This window comes from Hyperoodon ampullatus, assembly GCF_949752795.1.
Source record: "Hyperoodon ampullatus genome assembly, chromosome: 2".
Taxonomy (NCBI): domain Eukaryota; kingdom Metazoa; phylum Chordata; class Mammalia; order Artiodactyla; family Ziphiidae; genus Hyperoodon; species Hyperoodon ampullatus.
Window position 1 is genome coordinate 152,338,507 of NC_136915.1, and position 21,188 is coordinate 152,359,694.

Below are 21,188 nucleotides of genomic sequence, written 5' to 3' on the forward strand. Positions count from 1 at the left end.
GGTCTGTAAGGGGTAGGGGTGCCCCGGGCCAGGTTGGAGGTGGGGCTGAGCTAAGCTCAGTGGTGGAGACTAACTCAGGGGTGGGGCAGACCTGTGAAATTTGTTTTATGTGGCCTTTTTCACTTGCTCCATTGTAACACCCGTGTCCTGGGTTAGTGCGAGGGTGCTGTGGAGTAAAAGCACTAATCTCCCGGAACTACGTCTTGCAGAGAGGAGTGGAGAATTTAGGAATTTAGTTCCACCAGGTGCGGATGTGCTTTGCGCGCCTCCTACGAGGCAAGTTCTGCCCTTTCTCTCTGTACTCCTGCATGCTGCCTAGTGTGGCGATGGGCATGCCTGGTGGATTGGCACACAGACCGACTGCATAATTGAATAAGTCTGAGATCCTTTGCTATGCTCTACCCTACAGGTTAATGGAAACAGCGAAAGAAATGACTCGGGAGTCCTTGCCTATCAAATGCCTTGAAGCTGTCATCCTGGGCATGTATCCTTTAAGTGACGTAAGCTTAAATTTACTCCATAGATGATGGCTTCACTGTGGGGCTGCTTGTGCCTTTATCATCCTAGATCCATAGAGATGATGCCTGTTGTCTCCTTGGAGGAAAGTGTCAAGCCCTCCTGGTGCTTCTCTTGAACTTTCACCATCTGGAGTTGAACCAATCAGAGCTTGGACCATCATGAGTGTAACGTGTGAGCTGAAGCCTGCATCACGGCCAGCTCCCAGGCCAGACGCATTAGTCACAAGGAGAATTACAGCTTCAAGGGACTAGTGAGAGAGTGTGTATCATTATTTTTTGCATTAATCTGGCATTGCAACAGGAAAGACCCTCCAGGGAAAATGGAATTATCCAAAGCCATCTTCAGGGAAAGTTCTATGAGTGGATTGTGGAGGAGACCAATGGCGTAGTGTCCTGACCCTACAGGACATAAAGCTGAAACAAGGGTCTGGTCTCTCCACACTTTCTGCTCCGTTTTGCACCAGACTCCTGGATCCTCAGCCTGAGGGGGAATATGGTCCAGAATAACTGTGATGGCACTGACTTATTAGTGGTAGTGGCAGTAGAATATGATCTGGTAGAAAAGCAAAGAAACTCCCAGTCCTGGGGCGGACGGCTGGGGTGAACCGGCCAAGGGAACACAGTAAGACATGAGCTCGAGAGGTGATACCAGGTTAGGACATGTAGGTCCTTGAATGCCATTCTGAGAAGGGTAACTTTTTCCAAAGGCAATGGGCAGCCCGGCCGAAATCTCTGGAGCAGAGACAGGACATGATGAGGTGTGCACTTTAGAGAGGTAGTTCTTGGGGCCAGTTGAAGGGCAACCGGAGAAGGGAGCACTGCATCTGCAAGGCCAGTTAGGAGCTGCCTCATGAGGGCAATGTTGATGCTTGAACCATGGTTTTGGCAATGGGAATGGATTTGAGGGGACCGTTTCAAGAGATCCCGAGGAGATAGAATTTACAGGACTTGGAGGCCAGAGAGGTAGAAGGAGAACCAGGAGAGAGAGCAGATACAGAAGGACTGGTGACTCAGAATCGGACTGGGGACAGTAGGCTGGGTCTGGTCTGTTCTCCCGGCCCCCTGGACATCTTTGTGGGGAGGGGAATTTCCACCCTTCTAGTCTGCAGAGCGCTGGCTGGCCGGATCTGTAACAGGACTGTCCGCAGGTGCCCAGGCTGACGTCTGAAAAATGGAAACTTGAGCTTTTTGGAGGCCTTTGCCCAGCCCTCCAGTCAAACCTCCTCCCTGTTCCCCACCAAGGAGATGGACCGCATCTGGGAGCCCAGCAGGAGGGCAGGATGGGGGTGGGGGTGGGGTGCAGCAGATGGCTCCAGGTCCCACCCTTCAGAGGCAGGAGTCAGCACAGCTGTTGGGCAGAGACTCCTGCAAGTTTAATGGGGTGAACAATTGTCGGGGATTTGCTGGTGATGGGTGAGGGAGCCCATCACCACGGGCACCAGCTGCCTTCAGACCCTGTGCTGACAGAGGTCGCAGGGCCCCTGGATGGAGGTCATCTTGCTTCACACGGCAGTCCCGTACACAGTTGTCTTGTCCCCGAGCAATTCTATCAATCCAAGCCGAAATTAGCTTAGGTTACCGGAGTTACCAATAAAACCTTTGGGGTTGGGGGGATGGACCTGTGGCCAGCCTCTGGGCCTGTCCGAACCAGAGGGTAGCGTGCTCTGGGTTCTCCTTTGTTCTAACCGGTGTGTCATTTCAGAAAAGTGGAGGGAGGGGGGAGAAATACAGCTGAACTCAGGGAAATGTGACTCTTGCACAGACAAGAAACACAGCTGAATTCTAAAAGTTACGGCCTCTTTGTCTTTGTGTCAGCAGCCCTGTGGCCTGCTTTGCTCCCAGGCACAGTGAAGGACGGACTTGGGTCATCGGTCGGCCTCCCATGGGCCCTTCCACAGGTCCTAGGGGACAAGCGGTGTGTTGCCAACTCTGAAACAGGTCAGCTTGGCTGCTGCTTGGAAGCTGTGTCCATGGGCTTGTCCTTGTTTTCTCTTGTTTGACATGAGCTCTGAGTTCAGGATTCATTCGCGAAGGGCCACTTCTTTTTTTTTTATTTTTTTAAATATAATAGTGTTTATTTTTACTTGTTGACAGTTTGCTTTATTTATTTATTTATTTTTGGCTGTGTTGGGTCTTCGTTTCTGTGCGAGGGCTTTCTCTAGTTGTGGAGAGCAGGGGCCACTCTTCATTGCGGTGCACGGGCCTCTCACTATCGCGGCCTCTCTTGTTGCAGAGCACAGGCTCCAGACGCGCAGGCTCAGTAATTTTGGCTCACGGGCCCAGTTGCTCCGCGGCATGTGGGATCTTCCCAGACCGGGGCACGAACCCGTGTCCCCTGCATCGGCAGGCAGACTCTCAACCACTGCGCCACCAGGGAAGCCCCAGGGCCATTTCTTTTGATCTTGCTTTTTTGATCATGCTGGAGAGATAGACTTTTGGTTCCAAATTATTTTCTGAATCATGGCAGCTCTTTAGGGGGCCTCACTGGCCCTGGTGGGGCTTAATCATGGTGCTGAAGTGCTATGGTTTATTCAATAACAGGTGTGTAATTAGAGGCAGGGGAGGCATAGCCCCAGCAGGCTGGGTACTGGGCAGATCTTCCCCAAGCTTGGGGCACTGTTGCTCCCTTTTCTCTAGAAAAGCTCAGGCTACTTCCCAGCCCTAATCCATACCTCTTAGTCCCCTCCCTCTCCGTTCACAGAGGCTCCAGGTCCCAAGACTTTACTGATTTGCTGTAGTGATGGAGCAAATCCAAGTGATTGGTGACTTGTCACAGGATGGACTGGTGGTCCCTCCAGTCCCCTCCCCACTCACTCTTCTCCCCTTGGCTGTCTCTACCTGTCCTGTGGGACTCATTCTGGTCCCGAGGGCTCTTCTCTGCTCTTCCTGAGGTGGCAGGGATGCCTCTCTCACAACACACGTCACATGGGGGTGGGTTTTTTTCAGTTTGAGATAAAATTGATTTAGGGCACCGTGAAAGTTTAAGGTGTACAGCATAATGACTTGACACATATATTGCGAATGCGGGGTTTCTAAGAATAGTAAAATATTCATAACAAATTTACCATTTTAACTATTTTTAAGTGTACAATTGAGTGGCATTGAGGACATTCACGCAGTTGTGCAACCATCACCACCATTCATCTCTAAACTTCCTCTTTCCCAACTGAAATGCTAAACCCATTAAACACAGGGTCCCCAGTCCCTGGCAACCACCATTCTACTTTCTGTTTCTATGAATTCGACCACTCCAGGTACCTCATAAAGTTGAATCATAACAGTATTTGTCCTTTTGTGACTGGCTCATTTCACTTAGTGTAATATGCTCAAGGTTCATTCATGTTGTAGCATATTGCAGAATTTCCTTCCTTTTTAAGACAATAATGTTCCATTGTATGTATATACCACGCATTGTTTATCCATTCATCCCTTGATGGACCCTTTGGTTATTTCCACCTTTTGGCAATTGTGAATAATGCTGCTGTGAACATTGGTGTGTGAGTATCTGTTTGAGTCTTTGCTTTCAGTTCTCTTGGGTATATACCTGAAGTATCTGAAGTACAATTGCTGGGTCATATGGTAATTCTACGTTTAGTTTGCTTGAGGAACTGCCGTACTGATGGTATTGTGTCCACTTTGAGTCTGTCTCCCTATCAGACTTCCAGGGAGTCTTCATCTTTGGCTCTGCAGCCCTACCTAGCAGTCTGTCTGGCACAGGAAACACTCACCCAGTGTTTATTACACTGACTTAACTGAGGAATGCCCTTGTTCCAGCCCCAGAGAACTCACCCCAGAAAGCAAGTAAGAATTTATGTAAGAGGACTCAGAAGGATGTGATTTCACTCCCTTACTGCCAGTTTATCTCACATGATAAAGTGAAGAGAAAGCAGGTAACCATTTTTATAGAGAGGAGCCATCTGTGATTTAATTGAGGATAGAGGACAAGGCTTCTTTCTTTTAAGGGTACTGGATTAGCCCCACACCCAGTGCAGACCTTTTTAAAAAAAAATTTATTTTTACTTAAAAGAAATTTTAATGTAATTTTTAAAGGTTACTTTCCATTTACAGTTATTACAAAATATTGGCTATATTCCCCATGTTTTACAATACATCCTTGAGCCTGTCTTATACCCAACAGTTTGTACCTCCCACTCCCCCATCCCTATGTTGCCCCCCCAACTCATAACCACTAGTTTCTTCTCTATATCTGTAAGTCTGCTTCTTTTTTGTTATATTCACTAGTTTGTTGTATTTTTTTAGATTCTACATGTAAGTGATATCATACGGTGTTTGTCTTTCTCTGTCGAGTACAGTCTTTTTAAACGTAAGGAAATGTATCCTAACAATCTAAGATTCATCCTTTCAGCAAGCACTAACCAGGTACTTCTGTGCGCCAGGCCTGTGCGATGCCCGGGGATACCAGGATGCAAAGCACAATTCCTGCCATTACAAGATACAAACGCACACGTGTGCGCGCTCATACACACACACACAAAGCAGGATGAATAAGCACCAAGTGCTGTGGGAGTTCTTGCAGGGGGTGTGGGAGACTTAACCCACACTGAGGAAGGTCAGGGAAGGTATCACACCCAGGAAGTGAGGCTGTTCCAGTCAGGGTGCAGCCTGTGTAAAGAGAGAAAGCCCAATAACATCCTTTTTTAAAAAATAAATTTATTTAATTATTTTTGGCTGCGTTGGGTCTTCGTTGCTGTGCACGGGCTTTCTCTACTTGCGGCGAGCAGGGGTTACTCTTAGTTGTGGTGCACGGGCTTCTCACTGCAGTGGCTTCTCTTGTTGCGGAGCACGGGCTCTAGGTGCATGGGCTTCAGTAGTTGTGACACACAGGCTCAGTAGTTGTGACGCACGGGTTTAGTTGCTCTGCGGCATGTGGGATCTTCCTGGACCAGGGCTTGAACCCGTGTCCCCTGCATTGGCAGGCGGATTCTTAACCACTGCACCACCAGGGAAACCCCCAATAGCATCCTTATCACTCATGATTCTTAGGAGACCCCAAAGATCTCTGCCAGGTTTAAATCCTCCACAATATAAGACTGATGTGTGAGTGAAGCCATAAAAGAAGTTATACTTCGATGGAGACATGAGGTCGTGTACAGTGGGTTTAGTAGCTTGTTTTTGAAAGTTTCCTGGGTCACTTTAGTCTCATGGCCTTGTAATGTAAAGGTCATTTAAAATATTCAGTTACATTTGACTTCATATTCTGGGGGAGTATGTGCTGAGGGCAGTGGGCACAGATCTTTGGGTTCTTCATGGTCTCGGTGTATCCTTCAAAAATGTCACAGGTTGGGAGTTCCCTGGAGGTCTAGTGGTTAGGACTCCGTGCTTTCACTGCTGAGGGTGCGGGTTCAATTCCTGGTTGGGGAACTAAGATCCTGCAAGCTGCACTGCAGGCAAAAAAAAAAAAAAGTCACAGGTCAACTGTAGGTCAGTGTGTGAGCCCAGAGTGTGGGGGAGATGAGACGGTACAAAGGGATGAGGAACAGGGGCTGAATCATGGCAGGACTTTGCTGAGGGATTTGGACCAAGTCCTGGAGAAGATGAGAGACACTGAAAACTTAAGCAGAAGAGTGACATGTACCAAATTTTGGCTTCAATAGATCATTCTGGCCACTGTGTGGAAGGTAAATTGGAGCAGGGGCAAGAAATGGTGAAGACAAGTTCTCCGAGAGTGGAGAATGGTACCCACTTACTGAGCACTCACCGTGCACAAGCCACCATGTTAAGAGCCTGGAGTGTTATGTCCCTTAGAAAAGGTCCGGAGACACCAACGGTCTTCAGCAGAGTGTATTTGAATTTCCAGTATCCCTCTCCAGAAGAGTTGGGTCTTTGAGTCTCCACGGCCATGCCAGGGCTGTCCAGAGACTTTGAGGTGGACTTGAGGATGTGGTGCCTCTTGTCCGTCGTTGCAGCGTGTGGAGTCAGTGGGGGTAGTTACTTGAAGCTGCACCATGTGGGGTTGCTGGGCCCAAACCGAGTTCATGGTAAGAGGCTGGGTGGCTCAATCCAGACGGGCCAACACGTGGAGAGAGCTGAGCTGTGACACCAGCTGGGTTGGGGACTGAAGGGAGCCTGAGGTTCGGATGCTGCAGGCAGCTCTCTGTGGTACCCAAGGCTTCTGGCATGGGTATGCTGGAGCCAATGAGAGGAGCAGACAAGGCGCAGATATGACCCATTCTGACACCATTCTGTCCCTTCCCATCCTGTCAGTTGGTCTGTGTCTTTTACATCTCCACTGCCTTGCCTAGGCTCTGGTTGTCATTTCTCCCAGCACCATTGCAGAGGCCTTCAATTCCTGGTCTGTCCCACATACTCCAGCCAGAATTAACGACTGAGAACATCAGTCCAATGGCAGAAACCAACTTTTAATAGCTTATCATCCCCTGTAGAACACCAGGGGAGGATAAAGTACGTTGTTAATGGTTTTGTTTGCATTTATTGATTTACTAAAGAAGATGGCAAATCATCCCTCTTTGTCCCATATTAATTTGGTTTGGTATGCATCATGTAGCAGGTACTCAGAGATATCCAGTGAGTCCTTTATAAGAGGATCGGTCTGGAAAGGTTAGGTCTTGGCCTGCTCAGAGGCAGAGGGGTGGACCCACTGACCGTATGGGCTACTTTCCTTTCCTGGGAGTCCAAGTGCTGGTGTCCTCAAGCCTCCTTTCTCTTCCTTGACTCAGATTCTCTAAGATACTTAACCAATGGACAGCCTTCCATCGAGCGATTCCCCATCAGCTTTAAAACCTACTTCTCAGGAAACTACTTTCACCATGTTGTGCTGGGGATTTACTGCAATGGCCGCTATGGCTCACTGGGCATGAGCCGAAGGGCTGAGCTGATGGACAAGCCATTGACCTTTCGGACTCTGAGTGACCTCATCTTTGACTTTGAAGACTCCTACAAGAAATATCTGCACACAGTCAAGAAGGTCAAGATTGGGTTGTATGTCCCCCATGAGCCTCATAGCTTCCAGCCCATCGAGTGGAAGCAGCTGGTCCTCAATGTCTCAAAGATGTTGAGGGCTGACATAAGGAAGGAGCTGGAGAAATATGCCAGGGACATGAGAATGAAGGTAGGCTCAGGGGAGGCAAATGAGCAATGCAAGAGAGTTCTTTCCTTGTTCTCTCTCTCTCTCTCCCTCCCTCCCTCTCTCTTTCTCTATTGCCACGTGCCCTGTGTTTCTGAGATGGTCAAAAGTTTCTTGACGTTATCTTGCTTAGTAGGCACCCTGTTAAAAAAATAACATTCAATTTTTGACATGGACAATTTAAGTCTCTTTGCATTTACTACTTTAAAAACTAGAGCTAAGCTCAATTTAGGTGTTGCAGCTGAAGCAGAGTCTTGGCCTGTAGTTCCTTCTGTGAGTCAATCTAAAATGTTAGTCATTTTATACTAAGGCTCTAGTTTTGCTTTATTCTGTTTTGTCTTTATAGTAAGAGTGGTCAGTCATCTCAGTTTCCCTGAAACTGAGGGGTTTCTGAGGAAATGAGATTTTCAGTACTTAAAGCCAAGAAAGTCTCAGGCAAGCCAGGATGAGTGGGTCACCCTGCTGTAAAATCTATTTCAGAGTCCTGTTTTATCTCTGCTTTTTTTTTTTTTTTTTTTTTTTTTTTGCGGTACGTGGGCCTCTCACCGTTGTGGCCTCTCCCGTTGCGGAGCACAGGCTCCGGACGCGCAGGCTCAGCGGCCATGGCTCACGGGCCCAGCCGCTCCGCGGCATGTGGGATCTTCCCAGACCGGGGTACGAACCCGTGTCCCCTGCATCGGCAGGCGGACTCTCAACCACTGCACCACCAGGGAAGCCCTATCTCTGCTTTGCTTTGTAAGTTGCAAAGCCCTCTGGCATAAAATTCTGACCTGGAGTCACAAAAGCAAACAAAGGAGCATGCGCTCTGCTGGCTTTAATATAAACTACGCTCATAAGCCCCTCCTCCTTCTACCATGTCACTTCCAAGGTGACAGGATGCCTGTTTGTCCCTGCTCCTCCAGAGCTCGTGGAGTCACTGAGAGAGAAAACCTGTGTGTATGCTGAGACCCGCAGGGGCAAGGGATTATGCCGAATTCAGGCTTGGTTGCGTTTAGCACCTGGGGACTTCACTCGGCAGCACCTGTAATGGAGATTCTGGATCAGCTGGACCCACTCTGCGCATGCGTGTGGGGTGGGAGGGTCAGAAAAGGAACAAGCTGGCTTCTGGGGCAACATGGTTGGGACTTTGCCTTCGCGAGGGGGGAATTTTCTGAGCAACCAAACAGCCCCAGGAGGCTGAGACATTGGGCTCTGTTCCTCTCTCTGCTGTGGGGAAAGGAACACAACGAAATCCTATCATCCTCTGGGAAGTGGTACCTCTGCTTCTTGTCAGTGCAGCATGAGAGAAGCACATCTGTGTGTCAGGAGGAGGCCTCCAGCTCAGGGCCTTCTAAACCCCGGGATCATGAACGGGCAGGGGTTGAGATGCTGGGCTGTAGGAAGGCGCGAGGGCGGGGCTGTTAGGAAGCAGCGTGGTAACTCCTTGTAATCTCCTCCAGCTCCTGAAACCTGCAAGTGCCCACTCTCCAACCCAAGCGAGAAGCCGGGGAAAATCACTGTCCCCCCGACGGAGGCAGGCGAGCCCCCCAAGACGGCTCGGCAGGCGAGACAAGTCGTGAGTAGTATTTCCTCTTCCCCAAATTAAGGCCCAGCACACACGTTTGAGAGGTTGTCCTGGCCCTTGGGGATGAAGTTGTGTCCTGGGCTCGGCATTTGAACCAAATGGTGATCTCCAAGAGATCTGCTCCTCGTTCGGTGGACATCTCTTATGGAAAAGGATCCACCATGCACATCACCCCCAGTGCTCTTACCCTCCTGACTGTCAGATGGAGACGCAGTTGGAGGGATAAGCCCCAGATGGTGTGAGATGGAGAACAGTGCGAAATCCCGGCAGCCTGGAAGGAGCATTGGCCTTATAGAGTTAGGAAACCCATGTCTAGAGGCAGCTCAGCTGCTTAAGGAGCTATGGGGCCTTAGGCATGTCATGCAGCCTTTCTGGGCTCAAGTTCTCCCACCCCAAAAATGCGATTGTTAGAAGTGATGAACTTGCCTAAAACCTTAGCCTTCTGTGCCCAGCAGAAAGCGTGATCGCCCTCCATGGATGGTGGCATCAGAAATACCACTAGGCTCATCCTCTTCCCTGGTTGCCTGTATCCTCCCCTGTTTTAGCCGTGAAGCTAGTGATTTCACACCTGCATCTTAGTTCAAAATGACCCACTTAAGAAGTGATGGATTGGAGATGCTGAGGCTACCCAGAGTAACCAGTGATAATCCACTGGCAAATATGTGGGTCATAATTACACTGGGAAAAACTACTACTTTGATTAATACCAGCAGCATGCTGTGTCTGTCACATGGGTTCTCACCGTGCAGGGGACCGAGTGGTACAGGGCACAGAGGTCAAGCTTGGGCCCTGGCTCTCTGCTGCCTATTAACCTTGCAGCCTGGGCAAATCCTTCGGGAGCCTGAGTTTCCTCATCCGTCAAAGAGGATAAAAATGCTTTTCTTGCCTATATCACAAGGTGCTGTAAGGGTCAAGTTAGAAGACGTAATGAGAGCGATTTGTTCGTGGTGAACTACTGTACGCAAGCATATTATTGTCACGTCAGTTCTGTAGGGGGAGAAGGTAGAGTTTCAAGGTTTTCCTTTTTAGATGAAGAAAACAGAGCACAAGAAAGGTTTGTCGTCTTTTGCCGTGTCGTGTAGCTGGCCAGTGATGGCACTGGGGCTAGAACCCAGGTCTCTTGACTCTGGGAAGGTGGCGGGGGAAGGGAGCATCGGTTCTGTTTTTGGAAGAATAGGACAGGACCGCGTATTGTCAGTTCTGAGGAAGGTTTCCCGTTCATCTCCCCTCCACCTCCCACTGCCAATCCCAGGCTTCAGCATCGACAGCCAGGAAGTCCTTGGGCAAAATGACTGGAACCCAGGGTTTGAAAGGGGAGGAATGACAAAGCAGGAGGGTCAGGTGCTCCTGTAGCTGAAGGTCAGTCAGGGTGGTTTCAACATAGGTGTGTCCTTTCAGGGAGCGGGATGGCTTCAAGCCTTTCATACATGGCCTCTGACCCTGATGCTGACGAGCACCGTTGACCCTGACCCTAACCCTGTGTCTCCTCCTCTCTGATTCTAACATCCATCCATTGCTGTCCTTGAACAAAGTAGCAGTTGTCTCACAGGACTATGGACATGTAAGCCCTTTCCAGAGGGTCATTTGGCATAGAGTGAGTGACCCAGAAATGGGAATCTGGTGGCTCCTGAAGCAGGGGAGGGGGCCCTTTAATCTGATAGATTATCCTTTCTGCCCGTGGAGGCCTGAGTCCTTTCCTGAGGGGCTCCCACTCTTCAGCAAACGTTGAGCAGTCCATAAAGCCTTTCTCTCCCCTTGAGACTCTGGCATCCAGGGTACATGAAACCCTAGGCATTCTGCCTGACGGGTTTATGCACAGAATGGCAGCCGTTGGTTTTTAAGGCGATTCCTGTCCGGGTCATTTTACTTGGATCCACAGGAACTTTGCAGTCCAAAATATACTAAGTTTTTCACCAGAAAAAGTTACTGTGATTGCCCAGGGATGGTAAAGCCAATAAGATCTTAGAAACTGGTTGTAGAGACAAAAGTCAGGATGACAAGCTGCTGGTGATGGTGGTGGTATTGGTGGTGGTTTGAGTGGGGTAAGAAGGTGAATTTGAGTTTGGACTGTGGACTTTGAGGTACTTCTTAGGCAGCCAGGGAGCGGGGTGTTTGTTGTAGAAGTTGCTGAAAATGCAGATCTGGAGTTGGAGGATGTTGGGAAAGAGAGATCATGCTTTTAGAGCCATCTCCTCAGAAGTGACAGTTGAAACAACAGCTGGATACATTTGCAAGGAAAGAAGGGAGAGACAAGTTCCCTGGTGATGCTGATGCTGCCGGTCCAGGGACCACACCTGGAGAGCCACCGTTTGATCAATCAATGTGGGAGAACTGATTTGGGGCTTGACTTTAAAAAAAAAATCCAGAACGTCAAGATGAAGGTCCTACATCTGCTGAGAGGGGTGGATGAGGCCATTGAGTGTGGTTCAGGGGCTCAGCCCTGCCGGGTCCTGCCTGGGCCTCTGGATAATGAGGTTGCTGGGGTGAGGCTAGAGGGTGTGACCGGGGCCTGGCCCCCCACTGAAGTCACTCTGGGAGGAACCCAGCTGGTCTTTCTCCTGTGGGCCAGATAGAGAAATCCTGTTCTCAGTCATCCCCCTGGCCATGCCCCTGCTCTAACTGCAGCTACTTTGTCGTGCACCCAAGGCATGCAAGCACACCGGTGCCTGCAGAGGACGGCTGTTAGACTGCCTAGGATGTGAGCGTCAGGGCCACCCTCTAGTGTCAGGGCCCACCCTCCTGAGGCATGGGAGTGGGCCTGGGAAGGGGGAGAAAGCCTAGGGAGAGGGCGGTAGTCACTGGGGGGTCAGGAAGGAAGACGTGCAGGGACATGAGATTCAATTCCACCTGCCTCCTTCATGCCCTGAATTGGTCCCAGCTGTAGCCGAGCAGGCCCCAGGAGCACACAGGTGACGGCTCATGGTTCAGTGAAAATGTAAACTTTCCCGAAATGGTGAAGAGTGGCCGCAAGCAGCCTCTGAATCCCTTGGACTCATGACCCTTCTCCGCAGCCCCTTCTTCTGGGCAGAGCACTGGTTCCCAGGAGCCTTCCTTCATGAACTCCTCCCAAGGGTCAGAATGTGGGGATTTTTTTTTCCCAATTAGGGCCAAGTGACCTTGGTTGTTTGCCCATCAAGGGAACCTAGGTGGCTTGTGGGTTCTTATGGACAATTTGATGCGAGCAAATCCAGGAAGACCATGGTTATTCTTGGTGGTGGAAGCCCCTGCCGCTTCTTTTCTCCTAGTGTTTGGAGGTCAGGAGAGGAATCTAGAGGGCAAATATCTTGGCTGAAGTTTCACAGTGGATGGAGGAGTTACAAGGAGGGAAGAGTCTCTCCCCGGTTCCTCCTAAACCCTCACTTGTGGGTTACAGGGCTAGGTTAGGGATGACAGGGGCCACCATGTCGGAAGAGAGATGCAGGAGATGAGAGTAAAATGAAGGCTGTGAGAGGTGGGGACCACGGGAAGAACTGAGCACCAAACCCCTCCATCCCCCTCCGGCTCCCAGCCCCCGCCATTGCAACAGACTAGAATCCAGGACAGCCTGGTACCTAGAGGTGTGTCTGGAGGAAAGCAGCTTCTCAGCTTCTACCCATGGCCTTCACCAAGCAGGCTTTTCTCCAGGTAATCTTGCTTTTGGCTAGGAAACGAGAAAGTGACAAATTTGATTATGACCCCATAACTCCATCAAACTCTGGGCATCCTACTGTAGCATGGTCAGGATTAGCAAGGGTTTGGTGATTCTCACTGTGTTATTATCTCAGCATTACCTACGGCCATCAAGTCATTTCTAAATGTGTTGGGGGTGCCACAGTGAAGCCGGGGAGTGGCCCAAAGGGTGGAAAATTACCATAACAGGCAAGAGGCCCATCAGCTGTGGGGACCCAGCCCCTGTCTGTGCGTGGATAATTTTAGTGGCTTTATATCCTCAGCCACCACCTCCCTGCAGCTGGAGCTACTTCCAACCCTGCATTCCTCTCCATTTTTGCACTTGTCTGAATAATCCTTCTAGGAAGGAGGATCAGTGTCACTGGGTTGACAGAGAGTCAGCTGAGTGGGAGGAGGGCAAGTAGCAGTGACTACCTTAGTGTCAGCTGAGACGAAGTTTCAAGAGAGAAACAGGGACTCCTCCACCCCTCCACCCACGAGTCCTTTCTCCTACTAGCTGCTCCTTTAGGACTGTTTAGAGAAGCGTCCACACAGAACAGCCAGGTTGTTTCCTGAACTTCTTACAGAGTCAGGGAGATGGAGGTTGAGATCTAGGTGTAAAAGTCCTTTTGCGAACTTGAATCAACTCCTCTACAACTCTGGGCCTCAGTCCCCGCTTAGCTCTTCACTGAGGGGTGGTCACAGAGGTTCTCAACAGGAGCCAGGGTGCCCCCTGGGGGAGAAGGGTTAGAAGTGCAGTGGGAGGGGGGAGGGTTTTGCTTATCAACAGTGATAAGGCTCCCCATTAGGGCCTGGGAGCCAAGATGGTCAATGCCCTGCAAAGCTATGGACCATCCTCCCCCATAAAGAGCCATTCCACCTAAAATGCTTCCACTGAGAACCCCAGATGCTCCCTGGGGTCCTTTCCGTCTCTGACAGTCCACAGCTCTTGGCCTGCTGACTGTAGCCTGAACCCGGGGGAGTGGGGGTGAGTGGACAGTGGTTTTCTGGCTGGGCTGCCTGTGTTCGCATGAAAGCAGCTCCTACCAACTGGAGTGACCCCGAGGAGCGTTCTTCTGAACTGGGGCAAGAGTCCCTCAGGACCCACGAGACCATCTTTGTCTTCTCTCCCCATCTGCCTCCTTTTTTCCCCTCTGTCTCTGCTCTCTTCTTTGCTGTTCACAATTTTTTTTTCCTTTTCTTTGAGTTCCCTTCTTTGTCATCTATCTCGAGGGCACTTCGTGCCTCCAGTGGGCTTTATTCACCCTGCTGGAGACCCTCAGGGTCGCAGAGGTTACTCAGCCCCGTGAGAGTTCTCCTTCCACTGCTGGGCCACAGCTGGATGAGGGAATTCCTTCTCTGTTCTATCACCAGGCTCATGAAGATGCCTCCAGGCAACTGGTTAAGTGAGGCCCTCAAGTCATTTCTAAATGAAATCATAATGTAGTCATAGGAGCAGTTTGGTTCCATGATCTAATCACATCGAAGATATTTTGAATGGGGCCCAAGAAGTCATTCTCTATAGACCCCAGAGGAGAAAATCTCCCCAAGGGGGGAAAGGGGAAAATTGCCTTCACGTGGAACGCGGCAGGGGCACAAAGAGGGAGAGAAAACTAGGAAGGTCATGGAGGGAGAAGTAAAACCTCCACGATGAGGTGGGGTTTCTTTCCAGGAGCCCAGAGAAGGTAGTCTCCAACTCAGAGGCCCACCCTGCTTCGTTCCCCAGGGGATTTCATATGGTCCAGGGTCCCCGGGGATGCTTGAAGAAACCAAGAGGGAGTGATGGGCCTTATCAGGAAAGACTGCCTCTGGCAGAGTGAGCCAGGAGCCTCCAGAGCTGACGACTGAAACAGTCGTGCCGGGTTGGGGTTCCTACAGGGGTTCTCTGCCATGGAAAGGGGAGGTGAGATCAGAGCCTGGAAGCTGTGCCCTGGAATCTCAGTGGCCCCTGGCTCTTGGTCTCTGGCCAGAGCTCCTGGCTGGGGAGGGCTTAGAAGAAAGGGCAAAGGGCCGGAGGATCTCTTCGGAGCCACATCTCTCTTGGCTCAAGCCCGTCTGTTCACATAGCAGCCTCAGCTGTCTGCCCTGTCAGCTGCCAGCTGGTGCCTGCGGTCCTGGGAAGTAAGGAATGTGAGCGAGGAGCAGGACTGGCTTTGAAGGAAGGTGACAGGTGGGCGGGAACCACCCAGTGTTCGTCCCTGAGGCGTACCCGCATATGGGCCATGAGTCCTAAATCAGGGCCTGGCCTGACCTGACTGCTGCCAGACTAGACCAGAGAGGAGGGCCTGGGGTCTCCCTGAACTTGTGAATGCTGGGCCAACACCATCCCTGATGGAGTCCGTTCCACACCTTAACACTGAGGCCCGAGAGATGAACATGGCTCCTTTACCATATATCCCTTTCTCGAATCCAGAGCCCACAGGGATCACAGCTACACGGGTCCTTGCGAGCGTGTGGTGTGTGAGGACGGTGCGTGTGAACACGGGCACGTGCACCCCCACCCTGAGGGGCTGTGACCTCAGGGGAAACAGGAGCAAGAAGCATGAGCAGCCCGACTGGTGGTCTGTGGGTCCCCATCAGGCGGCCCTGAACTGGACAGAGCTGGGCCCTGTCCCTGAATCAGTATCTCACACTCGTAGGGGAGAAGCAAGCGGTAAATTTCCATTGGAAGAAAGGGGGATGGATTGTGGCTCCACTGAGCTGCCATCTGTCTGGGTAACCCCAAGACTTGCAAGGTGCTTGGCACAAAGTGCTGCTTGATACATTCTTGTGAATGAGTTAAGTAGCAAGCAAGTTGCAGGAGCCCTGCTGTCCGGCTGCCACTCAGGCCCTCTGACCCATCCTGCCCGGTGACAGCTTAGGGGCTGGGGAGTTGGGACGTGAGGAGAGGAGATGCCCCAGACACAGCCCTTAGTCAGAGGGCCAGAAAGGGGACTGGGTGGTTTTAGGGAAAACCCTGTAGGCTTTTCCTCCACTTACTGCCTCTTTCCCGAAAGCCAGTGTCACACAGACGCACGCCGACTCGTTCAGCCCCAGGATATGACGTTGTCCCCGCTTCTGTCCCCAACATGCTGCCATCGCTTTCTGGTTCTGATGCTTCTTGCGGCTTCAACACCAACATCCAATCTAGCCGAGCTCTTCCTCAGCCCTGAGGCTGCCTCAGGGTTTGTGAAAGACACTATGTGCCACCTGGAGATGGTTCACTGTGCCCGAACTGTCAAGGTGTAGTTAGCGAACACTAGGGTGTGTGGTGAATAGCAGTGGCACGTCTCACCTTCTCCGTGGAACAGTTGCCCTGTCCTCCCCAGCCCACCTCCCCACCTCTGCACAGCTCCGCTGCGGCTGACTCCTGGGATGCAGGCCTGAGGGTGGGGCTGAGGGTGGACCTGGGACCAGGCCATCACGCAGTCACCCTGGTTCACCCTGGATACAGTTGAGGCTGGGATTTTCCATTTGTGCTCGGAGAGGAGCGCCCCCTTTTCCATCCACAAAGTGCATCAAAGGAAACCTGAGGTCCCTACCCCGCTTCCCCTAAAGTAGAAGGTGCCCGAGAGCTTTCCAAAGGAGCATCCTTTGATTTCTTTTGCTTGTTTGGACTGGGGAGGGGTTTGGAGAAATATATTGTTCTAAAATAATAACCCTGGATCTGATGTGAGGTTCTGGGCAAGCAGAGACCCGGCTGAATCATCATCCTGGTGCTTGTGTTTCTTAAAAATAACCCCCCTTGCAATATTCTAATTATAGCCAGGGGAGCACTTGGAAGAGGCCTCTCCATACTCAATAGCTCCCCCAGCTTTGGCCCTGAGATGAGCTGGCAAGGACTGAACAGTATTTCTGGCTTGGCCCACGGGCAGGTGGCATGCTGTGATAACCCACTTCTGCCCTTCGCCAGGCCAGGAAATTGTAGCCAGTGTTGCTGAGAAAGAAAAGGGTTTCACCTTACGGATAGGTCACCAGGAATCTCAGTTTAACTCATTTTCTGCCAGTGTTAACCTGTTTTTTTCCCTCTTCTGGGTTCTGGGCTCTTGGGGGGAGGTGGGAGGGGTGGAGATACAGAGGAAGGAGACAGCTTAGTCCCTTTCCATTAGAAGCCCCCAAGCTGTCTGTCGTTGCAGAACCACATTCAGCTGTACAAGTAGGCAGGTTCCCCAAATAGCTTTCGGAGATAAGGTAAAGCCTCTCTTACACAGAAAAAAAAAAAAAAATTCTTCCTACTTGTTAATTCTTCGAATGGTGTCATGGTGGCTTGAATTCCTGGCTTAGGGCTTCGTTAAAATAAAAATATCCCATGACAAACGTAACAGAATGAAGTCCTATCAGCTGTTTACACGTTAGTCAGAACTAGACCAAAATTTATTGAGGGGTACAGGTGCAACAGTGGGGATTCACAGATGAATTCACTTGATCCCTGCTCTGAAGTTGTTTGCAGTCTCTGAGGCAGGCACAAGGATTATGAGCCTTTGAGATTCTTTAGCAGATGTACAAAAGGAAACACCAGCGCATACAGAGCAAGGAGCAGTGTGCTGTGGGGAGAGGAAGTCAGAAAATACTACAGGGGAGAAGTGGCATCTGGGTTGGTTCTTGAAAGGATGACGAGAAGACAAGCAGGAGGCATTCCAAAAGCCAAGGTGCAGAGGCAGGAGTGGCCTGATGTCATCTTCAGATGCTTGGGAGGATACTTTGCGTGGGGATGGGGGTCAGTTTGCATCTTGGTCAAGCGCATGGGCTCTAGATTCTGGGGAAGAACTCTGGTTTCCACCACTTGCTAATAACCACACGACTTTGCTTTGAGCAAGCTTCCTAACTTTCAGTGCCTCCCTTTCTTCCTCTGTAAAATGGGTAGTAACACTATCAGTGCCATGACGTTATGGCGAGAATGAATTCACCCATGTAAACTGCTTAGAACAATGCCTGGCCCAGAGTAAGTGCCTAATAAATAAAAGCTATTTATAACGGTGGTTTCTCAGCACGTGGAAGGTGTGGGGAACTGGTGGAAGTGATAAGGAAAGGTTTAGAAAAAGGAGGCCAAAGAGCCCCACATTCTTTCTTTATTTATTTTTGGTCACACCGCACGGCTCATGGGATCTTAGTTCCCTGACCAGGGATCAAACCCAGGCCCCTGGCAGTGATAGCGCTGAGTCCTAACCCCTGGGATGCCAGGGAATTCCCATAAGAGCCCCTCATTAAAGTGCATCTGTTTTCAAGGGTGCTGAGAGCAGAACATGGGAAAGGTAAAGGGAGAAATTTGCAGGGCACAGAAAGTTCAAAAAATATGAAAATTCTGCTCCTCAGGGCTGAGGGGCTCCAAAAGGAGGAAGCCAGGAGAGTGGCCAAAAAGTGGCTTCTGAGGAGGTGGCAAGCGTGTGGTTTGTGCCTGTGGCCTGTCGCTGCAGTGACCCCAGGGAAGCCCTCGTTACAGGGCTGAGTGGGTAGGGTTTGTTCTCTCCTTGACCTACCCTGTCGCCTGTCCTGCCACTGACTTTCCAGCAGGTGCTGTTGGTCAGCGGACCGAGGGAGAGAAAATAGGTCAGTGCAGATTTATCCCAACACCTGAGAAATATGAAGCTAGGGTCTCACTAGCATTATTCTCATATAGGAAGGGCGGCACCTTTAGAGTCTCGGAAGGAGGAGAGGTGTGACTTGGTGTTGAGGAAGATGCCAGGCCAGGAAGAAAGCATGTGCGAGAAACGTTCGGAAACTGGGGTGAGCTAATTGGTAGGTGCTGCAAGGACCGTGGAGCAAGGGATTCTCTTGTTAAGCACAAGGGATTGCTAAACTTTCAGAGGCAACGGGAGATCTAAAGAGCTGCCATGGTGGAAAATTATTTCAATTGCTATAGGGAGTGATCCCTACTGAATTCTTTTCTAAAGCAAGGAATGCACATGGGTACTTCAAGCTTATCCTTTGGCCAATGGATTTTTTAAAATAAATTTATTTTATTTATTTATCTTTGGCTGCATTGGGTCTTCGTTGCTGCGTGTGGGCTTTTCTCTAGTTGCGGCGAGCGGGGGCTACTCTTCGTTGCAGTGCGTGGGCTTCTCACTGCACTGGCTTCTCTTGTTGCGGAGCACGGGCTCTAGGCACGCGGGCTTCAGTAGTTGCAGCACGTGGGTTCAGTAGTTGTGGCTCGCGGTCTCTAGAGCACAGGCTCGGCAGTTCTGGCGCATGGGCTTAGCTGCTCCACGGCATATGGGATCTTCCTGGAACAGGGCTCGAACCCGTGTCCCCCGCATTCGCAGGCGGATTCTTAACCACTGCGCCACCAGGGAAGCCCGGCCAGTGGATTTTTGACTACTGAATTTTCTAAAAGTGGGGCACACTGCGGAGGGGGGAGTAATTTACCTTTCTAACCACATTTGCCTTAGGCTGATGCTAACTTAAGGGGAGTCCACTTGAGGGAGAAAGTCTCATATTAGCTATTTGTAAAGACAGCACCCCGCTAGGCAAGGAGACAAAACAGACTTCTTTCAGGCTTTATGACAAAACGAACAAGATATTGATACCTATGGACTGTGAACCTGGCTTGTCTGCAAAAACCCTAGTTCTCCCCACATTAGTTGGCCAAGGACGAGGGCAGAAATACAAGGTTAAGTTTGAATCCTCAAGCAAAAGCGTGCTCCCTTTAGCCGGCAACTCAAGAATGGCTCTTGCAGTGGTCCCTGGGAGCCACTCTACCAGGCCTGAGGCAGTGGCTCTGTTTATAGGGAATGGCTAATCTCTAGGGCATGTATGCGCTGGAGGACACCATTGCCCTGAAGGTCAGAAGCCTTAGGCTCTTTAATACAATGAAGGGTGTAGGCAAGGAAGTATTGGGATTTCTACCCATAGTCGACCATATTTATCAGCATCATCTGTGTATCCTGGGCACCATGAGAAGATACACAAAGGAATGAGAGGCATGATTCCTGACCAATAAAGCAGGGCACATGGTCCAGCTGAGAAGTAAGCCCTGTGCAATGGAGACAAGAAAGGTTACAGGTTATTTTAGTAGTGCCAAGTAGCAGGTCAGGGAAGGTTTCTGTACCACTTTGGATAATCTAGTTTCAGAGGGGATGATCATAGACTGTTAATGACTTATCAGAAATGGGACATCTCTGAAAACAAGAAAGGGAGGGAGGGAGGAAGAGGGGAGAGGGAGGGCCAAGGAGAGAGAGAATGAGAGTGAGAATGTGAGGGGTGATAGAATTTGTTGCCGAAACTAAGCCTGGTGTCCTTTATCGAGCAGTACCCTAAGTAGAAGCTAGCTGTTGATTTCTCGTTGTAGCAACGCTGAATGAGTTGGACCACATACATTCCAAGGGAAAAACAAATTTACTGCTAGGAAATCTTTCGGTATAAACCAGGAAACTTTTAAACAATTATATTTTCATTTGGTCTCTCTTTTTTTTAACACTTAATGTTCAAGTGTAACCTAAAAATGTCTTTGATCTTCTTGTAAAAACATGAAACTTTTCAATTAGAACTCAGACATACTGGTTTACAATCTGGGTTATGTCTTACCAAAGAAGGTGAGGAGGAGGCTCATTTTAAAAATGGAAAAAATTGTGAGATAAATCATGAGAACACTTAGGTATGATTTTATATTGGGAAGTCACCTAGGAAGTATCTTTAATGAAGACAGATGATGTCCAATGAATGATTTCTTTCCCCACCTTGAAGTACTTTCTTACGACTTCCTATAAATGCTTGGGTGTACTGTCATATTGGAAAGTGCTTGAGAAAATGTATTTAGGGAAGAGAGGTGATTTGCCACTGAATGATTTTCCACATTGACCTGCTTTTACAGATGAATTCTAAAAGATTCATCCTGATTTATACCCTCAAGCCTGGAATAGTGACTGAGAATCTCCACAAGAACCTGAGTCACCTGAGACATCTTGTAGGTGCTGGGCTTCCCCAGGGCACCGACACGAGGGGGCCAAGGTTTCTAGGAGAATTTGGTTCAGATGTTCAGTTCTACTGTAGTCAAACTTTTTTAGACCCTTGCAAGGTTTACAGAAACTAGGTTTCAGAAGTTACAGTGTGACCAAATTCAGGCTTAAAGCTGAACAAACTCATTCAGCAACCTGTAAATTTTCTTGGAACTCTACATTGAAAGCCTATTAAAAGGTTCCTTAAAACCTATAAAGGTGGACTTCAGAAACAAGAGGTGGAGTTGGGAGCCAAGGCTGGTGTGTGTGTGTAGCGGGGGCAAATACCAAAAGGGTAGATGTCCCTGACGATACTGAATGATCTTTCTGTCCCTTCCCCTCTCGCCTACCGTCTTTCTTTTACCCTTAGGCCTGCACTGCCTGAAAAGAAGGTGGCTGATCTCAGCACTCTGAATGAAGTGGGCTATCAAATCCGAATTTAG

The 21,188-nt window shown here is 49.9% G+C and overlaps 1 protein-coding gene across 2 annotated transcripts in view; it reads left to right on the forward strand.

Annotated features, from left to right (window-relative positions):
- The window catches only part of VASH2 (vasohibin 2), a gene marked incomplete at both ends in the record, with an annotated part of 33,504 nt that extends 12,316 nt beyond the window's left edge, over positions 1-21,188 (forward strand). The window contains 4 exons of one of the 2 annotated variants that reach the window (XM_079728056.1): positions 410-484; positions 7,227-7,608; positions 9,063-9,178; positions 21,116-21,188. In XM_079728056.1, coding sequence (XP_079584182.1) covers positions 410-484; positions 7,227-7,608; positions 9,063-9,178; positions 21,116-21,188 — 646 coding nt within the window. The remainder of the gene's footprint in view (positions 1-409; positions 485-7,226; positions 7,609-9,062; positions 9,179-21,115) is intronic. The other variant, XM_079728057.1, reaches the window with a different exon arrangement.